Source organism: Mastomys coucha, unplaced genomic scaffold, assembly GCF_008632895.1.
Source record: "Mastomys coucha isolate ucsf_1 unplaced genomic scaffold, UCSF_Mcou_1 pScaffold14, whole genome shotgun sequence".
NCBI lineage: Eukaryota > Metazoa > Chordata > Mammalia > Rodentia > Muridae > Mastomys > Mastomys coucha.
In genome coordinates, this window is record NW_022196896.1 from 64,992,129 (window position 1) to 65,004,532 (window position 12,404).

The following is a 12,404-nucleotide window of genomic DNA, read 5'->3' on the forward strand; positions in this document are numbered from 1 at the left end:
TATTGAATGTAATTAAAAGTCACATCACTGTTGGCATTTGCGAAAGTGTTTCTGACGATGCACCTCGAACCACCAAATTTGAAAAACCCAGGGCTATGGAAAGTATGCTTATACTTTAAAGATCTAATTCAGGGACGGGAGGGGGAGGGAGAGTAATGAAAGAGCCAGGCTGGCTCGTTGCTAATGGACAGTGGTCGGCCCTGAAGCCTGCACTGGGGCACCTGAGCTTGAGTTAGCTGTTTCTTGATTGAGTAGGGACTGGTCCACATGGCTAGGTTTTCCCTTCTGTGCGGGGCTCCTACATGTAGACATGAACTGAATGAAGTAAGCCTAAAATGTCCAACACCTAAGGCTGTGTGGACAAAGCGTAGAGACCCTGCAGAGGAGAGTTGGAGATTTCTGCACACATCCTGCAGCAGTCAAGACCCAGCATGGGCATGCCTCAGCCTCTCCTCTGTTTCTCTCTAGAGAGGAAGACGGAAGTAACTCTTCCCACCTCTGGACAGTGAGTGAAGAAGCCACTGGGTATTTGAAACAGCCAAGACAAGAGAACTTCAGAAAGAAGAAAAAGAAGCCCTCCAAGAGGTCACCTCTCCAGGAGCTAACATTCTCAGATTCCGATGGCTCTTCCCGCAGCACCAGGTCCCCTGAATCTATCCCTGGCCCCTTCCCTGAGCCCAGGGTGGGGGATTGGGAGGCACCCTGAACCTTTATGACACTTTGAATCCTAGCGTATGTGAGACTGTCCCCCAGTTTTCAAGCCAGTGTAGGTCCCAGCACAATAAATCGCCCCCACCCCAGTCACGCTGACATCCATTTTCCCGGAGAAGGCTTTCCGCACGTGGCGAAGGACACCGCCAACTCCGCCTTGGCCACACCGGCACCAGGAGCAGCCCTGCCCTGACAGAGTCCAGCCACCCACAGCGAAAGGGGCTGGGGAACCACCGCTGAGGAGCCCTAACAACCCTGGTGGCAGCTAACTTTAAGCAAGCCACTGTCCCCCAGGGCTGCTCAGACCTAGCCTCTGGACCCTGTGGAGCAAGCCTCTCTTCTGAGGTAAGGCTTGCCTTCTTTCTATCCGGTACCTTCCCCTGGATGAGAGCCAGCTCCCTGTCCCCCCCAGCCTGGCTCTACTGTTTGAGCTTAGGGATCTTTCCTGACATTTTTTTGTCCCACCTCCCCTGTCGCCACAAAACTGTTGTCAGTCTTTTGATACGTATGCAGCAGCACTAGCCCGGAAGGCTGCGGTTAGAAAGCCCTGGCGGGTTCTTTGAGGACTCCGTGTACTTAGGCCCCACACCTGCAGGGTTGCTTTAAATTGGTTCTTCCTTGTGAAGTAAGGACTTTTGTAACACAGTGTGGAGACTATAATTAATACTTGGTCAGTAGCTTGTCTGAGAGCTATGAGGCTGAGTGTTCTCTATGTTACTGTCTCCTGAACATTTTTAGTGAACCCTTCCTAATTGATTTTGTCTGTAGTCTGTTGTAGGTACCTCTGAATGCAGAACCCGAATAAAATCCCTTACATTACATTATTCTGGTTGCTCATTTGCTACCTCCTCCTCACCCCCTAAACCCCCTGCCTTCAGAGACCCACCTGCCTCTGCCTCCCAAGTCCTGAGATTAAAAGCATGCACCACCATAGCCCAATTTGTTAATGTCTTCTTCAAACACAGTTTATTATCAATGTATCAAAGTATTGAGTTCTGCTCACTTAATTTCAAAGCTTGAAACAGCTCTCTCAAAGTCTCCTTTTCTAGGCGGTAACAGTCCTTGGGCTATTTTTCTTTTCTTTTCTTTTCTTTTCTTTTCTTTTCTTTTCTTTTCTTTCTTTCTTTCTTTTTAAAGCACAGATTATTAAGAAACATATCGGAGACCTTCGGAAAATAGAAAAGACAGGACAAGTTCTGATATTCAAAATGTGCATGAGCTCATTAAATGTGGTGTTCACATTCCTGAAAGCTAACTGGAGAAGCTAGAGTTGGAACCCGCTTCCAAAATCATGAGAGAATAAGCTCGGCCTTAGGCTTGAAGACAATAAGAGAACAAGGAGGGAGATGGAGAAGAGCAAAGGGGATGGGGGAGCTTGGGGGAGCTGCACCTCCCCCACCCGCACCCAGAAGCACTTTTCTTCTCCAAGCTTGAGAGGAAAGCCTGAAGGGTGTGGTGTGGAGGAGGGAAATCCTTCAGTCCCTGAAAGCATGGATGCCCTGGCGCTCCATGTACTCTGCCAGAAGCTCAGCAGGCACTGAGCCAGGCTACAGGACCGTCAGCAGCCACTAGGGGACGCTCACTCCCTCCACATCCTGTCTCTCCATCTCAGAGTTCTTGGGCTTTTTATTCCTTTTCTTTTTTCTTATTAAACTTTTGTTTTAATGGACCATGATGAACAAATACTCTAGAGAAGCTATTGACCCTCACATCAGGGAAGTCAGCTAACGTCTGATGGTTAAGTCAGAGTGGAGCTCCTCTGTAGGTTGAATAGCCAATGTTTCCCTTCAGCACATTCCCTTTGACCCCCTTTCCTCAAATGTGCTGGTCCATACCACATCTCGACATTTAGACTGGACGAGAGCACAATGAACCCTCCAGGTGAATTTTCCATGGGAAGTTGACTATCAGTGAGGCTGCCTGGATTAGAGCCACCTCATTGTAATGTGCCACATGGAACTTAAATGCAAGTCCCTCACATCTGGAAAATACTGAATTCCAAAAGTGGGAAAACATCTACAAGAACTCAGAGAGGGAGAGATGGCCTGCTCTGCTTTTCTTTTGTGTGTCTGTTACTACAATTGGAGAGTGGAAACAGAAACGGGAGAAACTGGAAACAGAAGCCAGGAGCCTGGAGCATGCTAGGGTAAAAATGAAAGCAAGGAACTGTGGAGTAAAGGAAGGTCAAGGGAGGAAGAACATTGTATCTCAGTTAGAGAGAAACAGGCTTGGAGGTACCTGGCAGGCAGAGCATACATCAACCCTGAAGAGCCTGGGTCTCCAGCTTCTAGCATCTCCAGCTTCCAGCTTGAGCAAGCCGATCCTGCAATGGCTGTTGCAATGTGTCTAGCACCTGGCAATCTATTCTTTGAGTCTCCAAGACTGGCCCCTAGCCTACTGCCAATTCATGTGAGCTTCCCAGGTCTATCAGAGTGTCAACTCCCGTTGGTAGCTGGCCAGTGTTAGAGACACATAGCTGGGAAAAAAATTTTTTTTCGAGACAGGGTTTCTCTGTGTAGCCCTGGCTGTCCTGGAACTCACTCTGTAGACCAGGCTGGCCTCAGACTCAGAAATCTGCCTGCCTCTGCCTCCCAAGTGCTGGGATTAAAGGTGTGTCACCACTGCCCTGCTGCTGGGAAACTCTTAAGTGCTCCTCAGAAACCAGCAAGCAGATCCTGCAAAACAGTAAAAATCCAAAGAGCTCACTATAGGTCTGATTATTCCCTCCTTAATTCCAGATAAAGGAAATGCATTGACCTCATCACTGGACAGGAGAGTCTACGTGGGTCTCCTATTTCCATGATCCTACTAACCATGTGGAAAAGGGGGAAAAATCAAAAAGAAAAAAGATGGGAGAAGAATATTGGGATGTGTGACAATGCCTGTCACAGGAGACTCTGAATGGCAATTCCCTGAGGGTTCGGTGTTCCCGGGCAGCTTTATGGGTGCTACCATTTTGGTGTATGCCATGTGGCGGCTTTAACCAAGATGATGCTGAAGTTACATGGTCATTGTCATCTTGATGATGGTTCTAACCAAGACGTTGGCCAATCGTGTGGTTTTCCACCACCTTGATAATACCATGAACTGAAACGGTGACAAGGACACATTCCTTTCTGCCTATTGTGAGCTCAGTTCCATGATGAATTGAGCCCATCCCCCATCATTATAAAATTTCCCATAGGATCCAGGCATCTCACAGATTAAATGTGCAGTCATCCTTGTTCTTTAAAAAAGCATCTGAGTCAGGGTATCATGGAGCTAGCAGACAGTGGTGCAACTGGGCCAGGAGAAAATGCCCCAAGGACTATAGGCCCCAAATAACAAAGCAGAAAAACAGAGGAGGAAGGAATTCCAGTGTTCTGAGGAAGCAGGGTCCATTTGCCTTCCAACGTCGCAATTGGGAATGCTAAAGGCTATCAGTCTTCTAAAGGACTTCAGTACTAAACTTTTGAGGTATTTTTCTTTCTTTCATTCTTTATGTGTTACGTGTACATTTGCCTGTACATGTATGTGTGCACCACATGTGCCTCTTACAGAGACCAGAAGGCAGCACTGGATCCTCTGGAACAGGAGTTGTACATAGTTGGGTGAGGGCCAGGAACTGAACCTGGGTCCTCTGGGAGAACAGCAAGTTCTCTTAACCTCTGAGCCATCTCCCCAACCCCAGCTCTAGGGATATTTCAGCCAATGGAGTCACCTTAATAATAAGCACAAAGATGCCTAAAGAAATTTAACCACCAAATATACCATGACAAGATGTCTCAGAAGAATGGAAAGGAATCGGTGGGGTGAATCAAATTCTTCATAGCTTTTAGCACACACCTGTCTGCAAACATACCTGGAACACTAATTTGGCAGGAATCACAAACTTTAACAGACAACATCCATTAACATGGAATCTATGAATAATGAGATGAGGCTTTACTTGGACTAAGCCTAGTAAGTGTGCAAAACCAGGATTGAAAGCTGAAAATGTAGATGTGAACACCGTTTGTATCCAGGTAGCATGGCTCAGCATCATGTCACAGCATCATGTCTGTCACTCGCTCTTACTTCACTCACATCTCCAACTTTTGGAGTGGCCCCTGACTGGAGTGGCTCTTGTACTCACTTTCTCAGGGACTGGGAATTCATTAGAAGCTGGTGGTCCAGTAATTTACAATCTCCGGACTGCCCCTGGAGGGTTGGGGAGAGTGGGTGGAGGTAGTGGACAGAGGTGGGGCTATGGGTGGGGCTGTGAGAGGGGCATAACTGAACAAAGCTGTCTGTCCTTCCACTTTCTTTCCCATCTTTCACTGTATTTATCCTAAACCTTGTGCCTCCAAGAGAAACATCTCCTTTGCTGTTTTTCTGTGACTAGATTTAAAAATAATAAAGTTGCATCAAACCTACCAACACGCCCTTCCCAAGGCACAGTACATGTCTTCACTGGGCACTATCCTGCCTGCAGTGTTGTTCCTGTACAAATACTTGTATGTTTGTATGGTTCCAGACACCACTTCTGCTCCCTCCTCTCTCAGCTTGGAAGCTACATCAAGCTGGGATTATATCAGTTCTCGGTGTTATCAGGGTCATGCTCTGAATCTGGCAAGTGTATGGCTGGAAGCCTTTGCTTTTCCTGCTGTGACCTCATGTTCCTTGGGTGGGTTTTTCATCATATACTAACATCCTAGTTAGCATTCACTGTCAACAGCTGTACTGGCTGGTTTTGTGTGCCAACTTGACCCAGGTTGGAGTTATCACAGAGAAGGGAGTTTCAGTTGGGGAAGTGCCTCCATAAGATCCAGCTGTGGGGCATTTTCTCAATTAGTGATCAAGTGGGTAGAGCCCCTTGAGGGTGGTGCCATCCCTGGGCTGGAAGTCTTGGGTTCTATAAGAGAGCAGGCTGAGAAAGCCCAAAGAAGCAAGCCGGTAAGGAACATCTCTCCATGGCCTCTGCATCAGCTCCTGCTTCCTGACCTGCTTGAGTTCCAGTCCTGACTTCCTCTGGTGATCAACAGCAATGTAGAAGTAAGCTGAATAAACCCTTTCCTCCCCAACTTGCTTCTTGGTCATGATGTTTGTGCAGGAATAGAAACCCTGAGTAAGACAACAGCCTAGAACCACCTGGGGCAAAAAACAATCTCAACCAAGAAGTTGTCTTTATCAGGTTGGTCTGTGTACAGGTCTATGAGGGATTGCCTTGATTGTATGTGGAAGGCTCCAGCCCACTGTGAGTGGCACCATTCCCTAGGCATGTGGTCCTGGGATATATAAGAAAGCTAAGCATGAGCCTGTGAGTGAGCAAGTCAGCAAGTAGTGTTCTTCCATGGTTCCAGACTTGTTTTCTTACTCTGGTTTCTCTCAATGATGGATTGAAACCTAGATGTATAAAAACCAAATACCACACCGCCCCCTAAATGCATTTGGTCAGAATGTTTTATCACAGCAACAGAAAGAAAAATGAAATGATTAATTACAGTAAAAATGAATAACAATTTGCCATCTTACTGTTCTTTGTTGCTCTGTTCCACATTAAAATGCATCATCACTGGAAATCCAAACTCTAGGTCACAGGAATGCAGGAAGTTAGCATATGTCTCCACAGTAGACAAGAGTTAATTGCTTCCCCTGCGAGAGTTCCAGAATACACCAGGAAAGGAGTCGGCCATGGAGAGACCATCTATGAGCAGACCTTAAACCCAGTCTGCTATTTTAGCTCTCTTCATGGAAAATATTTCTGTATAAAGCAAATACTCTTTTTTTTTTTTAAAGAACTATTTTTATTTATTTTATGTATGTGTACACTGTAGTTATCTTTAGACCTACCAGAAGAGGGCATCAGATCCCATTACAGATGGTTGTGAGCTACCATGTAGATGCTGGGAATTGAACTCAGGACCTCTGGAAGAGCAGTCAGTACTCTTAACCACTGAGCCATCTCTCCAGTCTTTCAAATACTCTTTCTATATTGGCACCCTTCACTGAAAATGTTGGTGATTATCCTGAAAGTTTTTTGAAGACTTATTTATGTAAAATGCATGGTGTGTGCACCATATAAGTGCCTGGTACCTATGGAAGATAGTAGAGGGTGCTGGATCCCCTGACTTGGAATTAAATATGGTTATGAGCCACCATGTAAGTGCTAGGAACCGAACCTGGGTCCTCTGAAAGAGCAGGAAGTACTCTTAAACACTGAATCATCTCTCCGGGCCACGTACAAGCATTCTTGGTCCTCAGCCGGCGAGAGGCCTTGGCCAGTCTCCAAAATGAGAGGCTCTTTTTTTCTCTTTCTATGTCCCCATAATTGTCTCTGTTTTTCTATCCTGCTTCAATTTTTGTTTGGAGGGTAGCTTTGCCATCGTGGGGACTTGTACATGGTCCCTGTGGAAAGGCTTTGGTGCCTTAAACCTCTCCCTGGGAATACCCAGCAAACTTATTCACAGTCTCCAAAGCTTCTGTGAATGTCTCTGTCCTTCCAGAAAGTATGGGAGTGGTTCCTCACTGCAGGGAACCTGTATCAGCCATACTCCCCTCCTGCATAGGAATCTAGAAACTGTGGGAGGTGGTGATTGCAGTCAGCTTCTACATGAGCAGACAGGTTCCACACCTGTAGATTTAACCATCCTTGGGAAATATGCAGGGAAAGTGCATCTGTACTAACATGCACAGACTTTGTGATTCCCCCGAAGAATACAGAATCACACCTGTTCACACAGCACTCACGCCGCATTAAGAATTGTGTCATCTAGAGATTTCAAATCTCCCTACAGGAGGGTGGGCACAGCATCCTGTACAAATATCACATCAGGTCTTATAAGAGACTTAAGCATCCACAGAGTTTTGTATCCACAAGGGTCTTGGAACCACCATCCTGAGGGACCACCTAAAGTGGAGGTTTGCAGCTTTTAATCTGTCTCCAAATGGCCCTAGTGACAACATGGACTTGCAAGCCCCACTTCCAAAGACACACAGAGAGTCTGAGGCGCAGCCTGCCTTTTCTCATAGCCACCATTTCCTCTGCCCTACCTGAGCTCTCATTCCCTTGCTCCTGGGGAAACTGAGGTTCTCTTTCGGAGTTTTCAGCCTCATTAATGAAAGAATCTAGAGTTAGAATGACTAAGATGCTCAGGAGAATTTGATTAGAATTTAAAACAAAACGAGCAGAGGTTAAGTCCCAGTCACCAGGAGGAGGCATGAAAAAGTCCTGGCTCTTAGGATAGCTGTAGAGCAGAAATGGGCACAAGAGAGAAAAGCAGTCCAGGAGCAGATGTGGGCTAGAGAGCTGATGACTGAGTCCATACAGCATTCAGATAGTATGTGTGGTCATTTATCACCAACCCCTGCCCCCTTACACACACACACACACCTGCTGCCCCAGTTTGTAGTTTCGGACACTGTCTAATACACACTATTCATTAGATGATGTCATGTCCTCTGCAAACCGGCTTTTTTTTTTTTTTTTTTTTTTTTTTTTTTTTTTTTTTTTTTTTTTTGCATGCTGGTTTTTTATTTACTTTTTAAAATTCTTACTCCCAGGTGTGTTTTGGTTGCCAAAGAGTGCTGGAGGGACCAAGAGTTCTCCTGAGGAGGTTTTAGCATGTCCTACCTGGAGAACCAGGACCTGAGCAGGTGACTAGAGAGGCGATCCACTCTCCTGATGGGCTTTTCTCTCCCAGGCCTGAGCCCTGACCCTTCCTACCAGGTTCCAAGGGAGTTCAAAGGCCTCCAAGACTGAGTCTGCTCTGCTTCCGGGCTCCCTAGCCTGTGGTTCAGTTCTGTGCCTTCTTTTTAATAAGTGGGCCCGCTTATTAAAAACCCACTGGGCCCTCCATTCTGTGACATCACTTTCAGAGAACTCAGGATACAGGTATAGAACATCTATCTACATAGAGTAAAATCTGGGTACCAAAGTGGTTGTCAGTGAGTACAAATTTAACTTATCGTTTAACCTTGAGCTAGTGGGGGGGGGGGCGTCCTAAACTTCCCTTTATTTTTCTTTTCAATGGACAGGTTTGAGGAATGGACTCACAAGTGGGAAGAGGTCTAATGCTGTCAGTAATCTCCAGAGAACTTTCTAGATCCACCTTTTGGACAAGAGAGTTACTACTATCTTTGTGTTAATAGTAATCCAGGGTCTAGGCAAGTACCCAGGTAGCGAGAACACGAGGGAAAGAAAATGATGGAGATAGTCTTGTCCCCATGAGCAAATGGAAGCCATGATGCTGTGGTTAAGGGGAACAGGGAGAGAGGAGAGGTGTGTATGTGTGTGTGTGTGTGTGTGTGTGTGAGAGAGAGAGAGAGAGAGAGAGAGAGAGAGAGAGAGAGAAAGAAGAGAGAGAGAAAGAGAGAGAGGTGGGGGAAGGAAGGAAGGAAGGAAGGAAGGAAGGAAGGAAGGAAGGAAGGAAGGATAAAGACAGGAGTAGGAGGGATGGGACAAGGAAAAACTGGTAGAGAGAAGCAGAAACAATAAATTCTCACCTCTTGGTGACAATTCAGAACTCAAATAGAGATGGAAATTTCACAAGCACTGCTTCCCAGAGAGCTCAGCGGGAATGTAAAGCACCCTATCTCCTCTCCGTGGAAATCTATTATTCCTTGTCTCACATCAGATCAAATGTGTGTGCACCATGTCCTCGTGCAGTTAAATGGGACACTTTGCATGATTTAAATGTCACCTAGGTCTTGTGAATGAAAAACTGGATGAGACATTTCAGAGGATCTTAATCATGTCCCATAGACACCTCTCTTTCATTTGCTAGGCTCTGTCACCGTGCTCAGGAGGCAGCAGGACCTGGGAGAGAGAAGCAGATTAGTGAGATGGATTAAAGGCTCGAGCGACAACCAGCTTTACTCAGAGCATCAGACAATTTATACTCTGCGGATTTAGAAGAGTCAGATGAGTGAAGCAGACAACACAAAGGCAAGCCACACATGGCAGACAAGCGCATGCAGCAAAACTATGCTTTCCCATAGAGGCATATAAATAAATAACAATAGCCAGCTGTAATAAATAATCTGAAGGAAATGACAAATACGCAACACACCTGGGAGGGTCGTGAAAGCATAATCCAAGAGCAATTCTGTTTTTTTAAGAAACAGAGGTCACAAGACTCTTATCTTGATTTCTTGGAGTTTTCTCACAAGTCCTCAGAGTTCTCACACAATTCTCTTCTTGGATGGTGTTCTGACAAGCCTAGACAAGGCTAGAGTTGGAAATTTGAGGTGTCTGTGGCTTCTTGTCACAGTTATTCATCGCAGGACCGAGGCAAATCCAGGTTCATCTTCAGCAGCAGTGTTCAAGCATTCCTGGGACACGGTCATCATGTCATGTGAGTCAGGCCTGCTCTTCCAGGGATATATCTGGTATTGAAAGAACCTTGACTATTATCCGTCTTGATGTTCCTAATTCTGTGACCGTTTAACACAGCTCCTCATGTGGTGACGTCCCAACATAAAATTATTTTCATTGCTACTTCATAGCTGTGATTTTGTTACTGTTATGGATCTCATAATGCAAATTATCTGACAGGCAGGATATCTGATATGCTACCCTGTGAAAGGATCAGTCAACCCCCCAAAGGGTCTCCATCCACGGTTTGAGAACCCCTGATCTAGCGATTATGTTCATTGATATGAGGAGACCCAGCTTGAATGTGGGCAGCACCTTTTGCTCAGTTGGGATCTTAAATTACGTGATGAGTCTCCCACATGGTAGGTAAGTATATATTCACTTCTCTCTACTCCTGACTGCCACCAGTGTGACCAGCTGCTTCAAGTTCCTGCCTTGACTTCTGTGGTCATTTGAGTAGGGTTTGGCACCGGGAGATTCCTGTGTTTCAAAGCTTGGTCACGGGGAGTGGCACTGTTAGGAGGCGTGGCCTTGTTGGAGTGGGTGTGGTCTTGTTGGAGATTTTAGTGGGCATTGAGATCTATGTTCAAGCTCCACCCAGGGGAGTCTCCTCTTGGCTGATCAAGATGAAGAACTCTCCGCCTGCATGCTGCCATGACAGACATGATGATTAAGGCTAAAGCCTTGAACCTGTAACCCAGCCCCAGGTAAAAGTTTTCCTTTATGTAAGAGTTCCCTCCACAGCAGTTAAACCCTAACTAAATCAACTTCCCTGCAGTGATAAATTTGTACCCTGCAGCTGTGAGCTTTCACACCCATGTTTTTTTACTGCACTGCTCACAATAGCTAAGACATGGAGCTAGCCTCAGGCACATCCACAGATGGATGGATAAAGAAAATGTGGTACATACATAAAATGGAATTCAGCTGTAAAGATGAGTAAACAAGACACTGGCAGAAAAAGAGATGGGCTCAGATCAACACGTCCAGTTTAGAAAGCAAAAGTTACAGTTTTTTTTTTTTAATCATGAAGATTTGAATTTGCATCCACACAGTGCCCAGTTGTCTCCAAATACTTATATTTTTACCAATAAGTTAGTGGTACTCTCAGACTTGACCAGAGAAGCCTGTCTCTGCAGTGGGAAACAGAAATAGCCAGAGCTGGTTAAATTGTGGAGAATACGTGACTGTTCAGCCTACAAGGGTCTGAAAATCACTGAAGGAAGACCCCAGAGAGTATGCAAAGACAAAAAGCGTTTATTCTGAAGAAACAACCAGCATGCACGGTCAACCATTTTTTGAAATGGCGAAACCAGGCAAAGGTGTACAGGCCTTATTATAAGGACCCAGGAGAATTCTCTAGAAGGATTAGGTAATCTAAAATTTCATTGCTGGGTGCTAGGGAGTCACAGGTGGTCAGTGGTCTGCATTCCTGTGTCATGAACGTTTAACCATAGGATGACATAGGGCTGCCCAGTGCTGATGACCCATGCTGAAATAAGATATTTCCCCATTTTTGTGATTATCCCCAGGCTGTTCTTTGGGAGGGGGTTTTATAACCTTGTTTATGAATTTTATGGTCTGTTCCTGGAGCTGGTGCCTTATGACCTTCTTTCCAAAAATCAGGCCTGGTCCTTACATGGAGACAAATGGGGTCATATTGTCCTTTCAAGCCCTAAGTACACCTACATCATACCCACCTCCAGGCTCAGGGAATATGGTGGACGAGGAGCAGGGAGATTGTAAGAGCTGGAAGGTGGGGAGAAGAGCTGTGAGACGCTGTCTTCTGTACTTAGGAAGCCTCAGCAGCTGCCATCGCTGCACAAGTTCAAGCCCATCAGAGAGACCAGTCAGCATCCTAACAGGCAGCAGTCATTGAACTAAGCAATGGTTTGGGTTACAAATAACCCAAACCAACCACACAAATGAGCAAAGAAACATAACACTAAGGTGAGAGAGACCAGTTGAAGGGTGTCTTGGGGGAAGTAACGTGAAGCTGAGAGCCTGTGCCAGGACACACTGCATGGATGTGTGAAATTGCCAAAATCCGTGTGGTATGAAAGTAGGAGGGAAGGGAAAGGGCTTGGAAGAGGGGGGAGAGGCATGAGGAGAGCTATGGGGAGTGGGGTAAATAAAAATTAAAATGAGACGTGCGTAGGAACGCCGTGCTGATGTGCATCGCTTTGCATGCTGACTAGAATATTAAAGAGAGAGGAGTTGACTGCTTCCAAACTGTACCCTTTTATATTTCCAACACCAACATGACTGTGGCTTCACGTAACTTCTGAGACTGGATCGGTCACTTTGTGGACACTGTAGTCACTCTAGGGCTCACTATAATGTAACTCACTATAATGTT

The 12,404-nt window shown here is 45.9% G+C and overlaps 1 protein-coding gene across 4 annotated transcripts in view; it reads left to right on the plus strand.

Annotated features, from left to right (window-relative positions):
- Positions 1-1,532, plus strand: part of Vwa3b (von Willebrand factor A domain containing 3B) — a 160,110-nt gene extending 158,578 nt beyond the window's left edge. For 3 of the 4 annotated variants that reach the window (XM_031367215.1, XM_031367213.1, XM_031367214.1), the window contains 3 exons: positions 469-642; positions 831-1,056; positions 1,480-1,532. In XM_031367215.1, coding sequence (XP_031223075.1) covers positions 469-642; positions 831-951 — 295 coding nt within the window. In that variant the 3' untranslated portion in view covers positions 952-1,056; positions 1,480-1,532. Of the gene's footprint in view, positions 1-468; positions 643-824; positions 1,057-1,479 lie in introns of all 4 variants that reach the window. The other variant, XM_031367216.1, reaches the window with a different exon arrangement.
- The last annotated feature ends 10,872 nt before the right edge of the window (positions 1,533-12,404 follow it).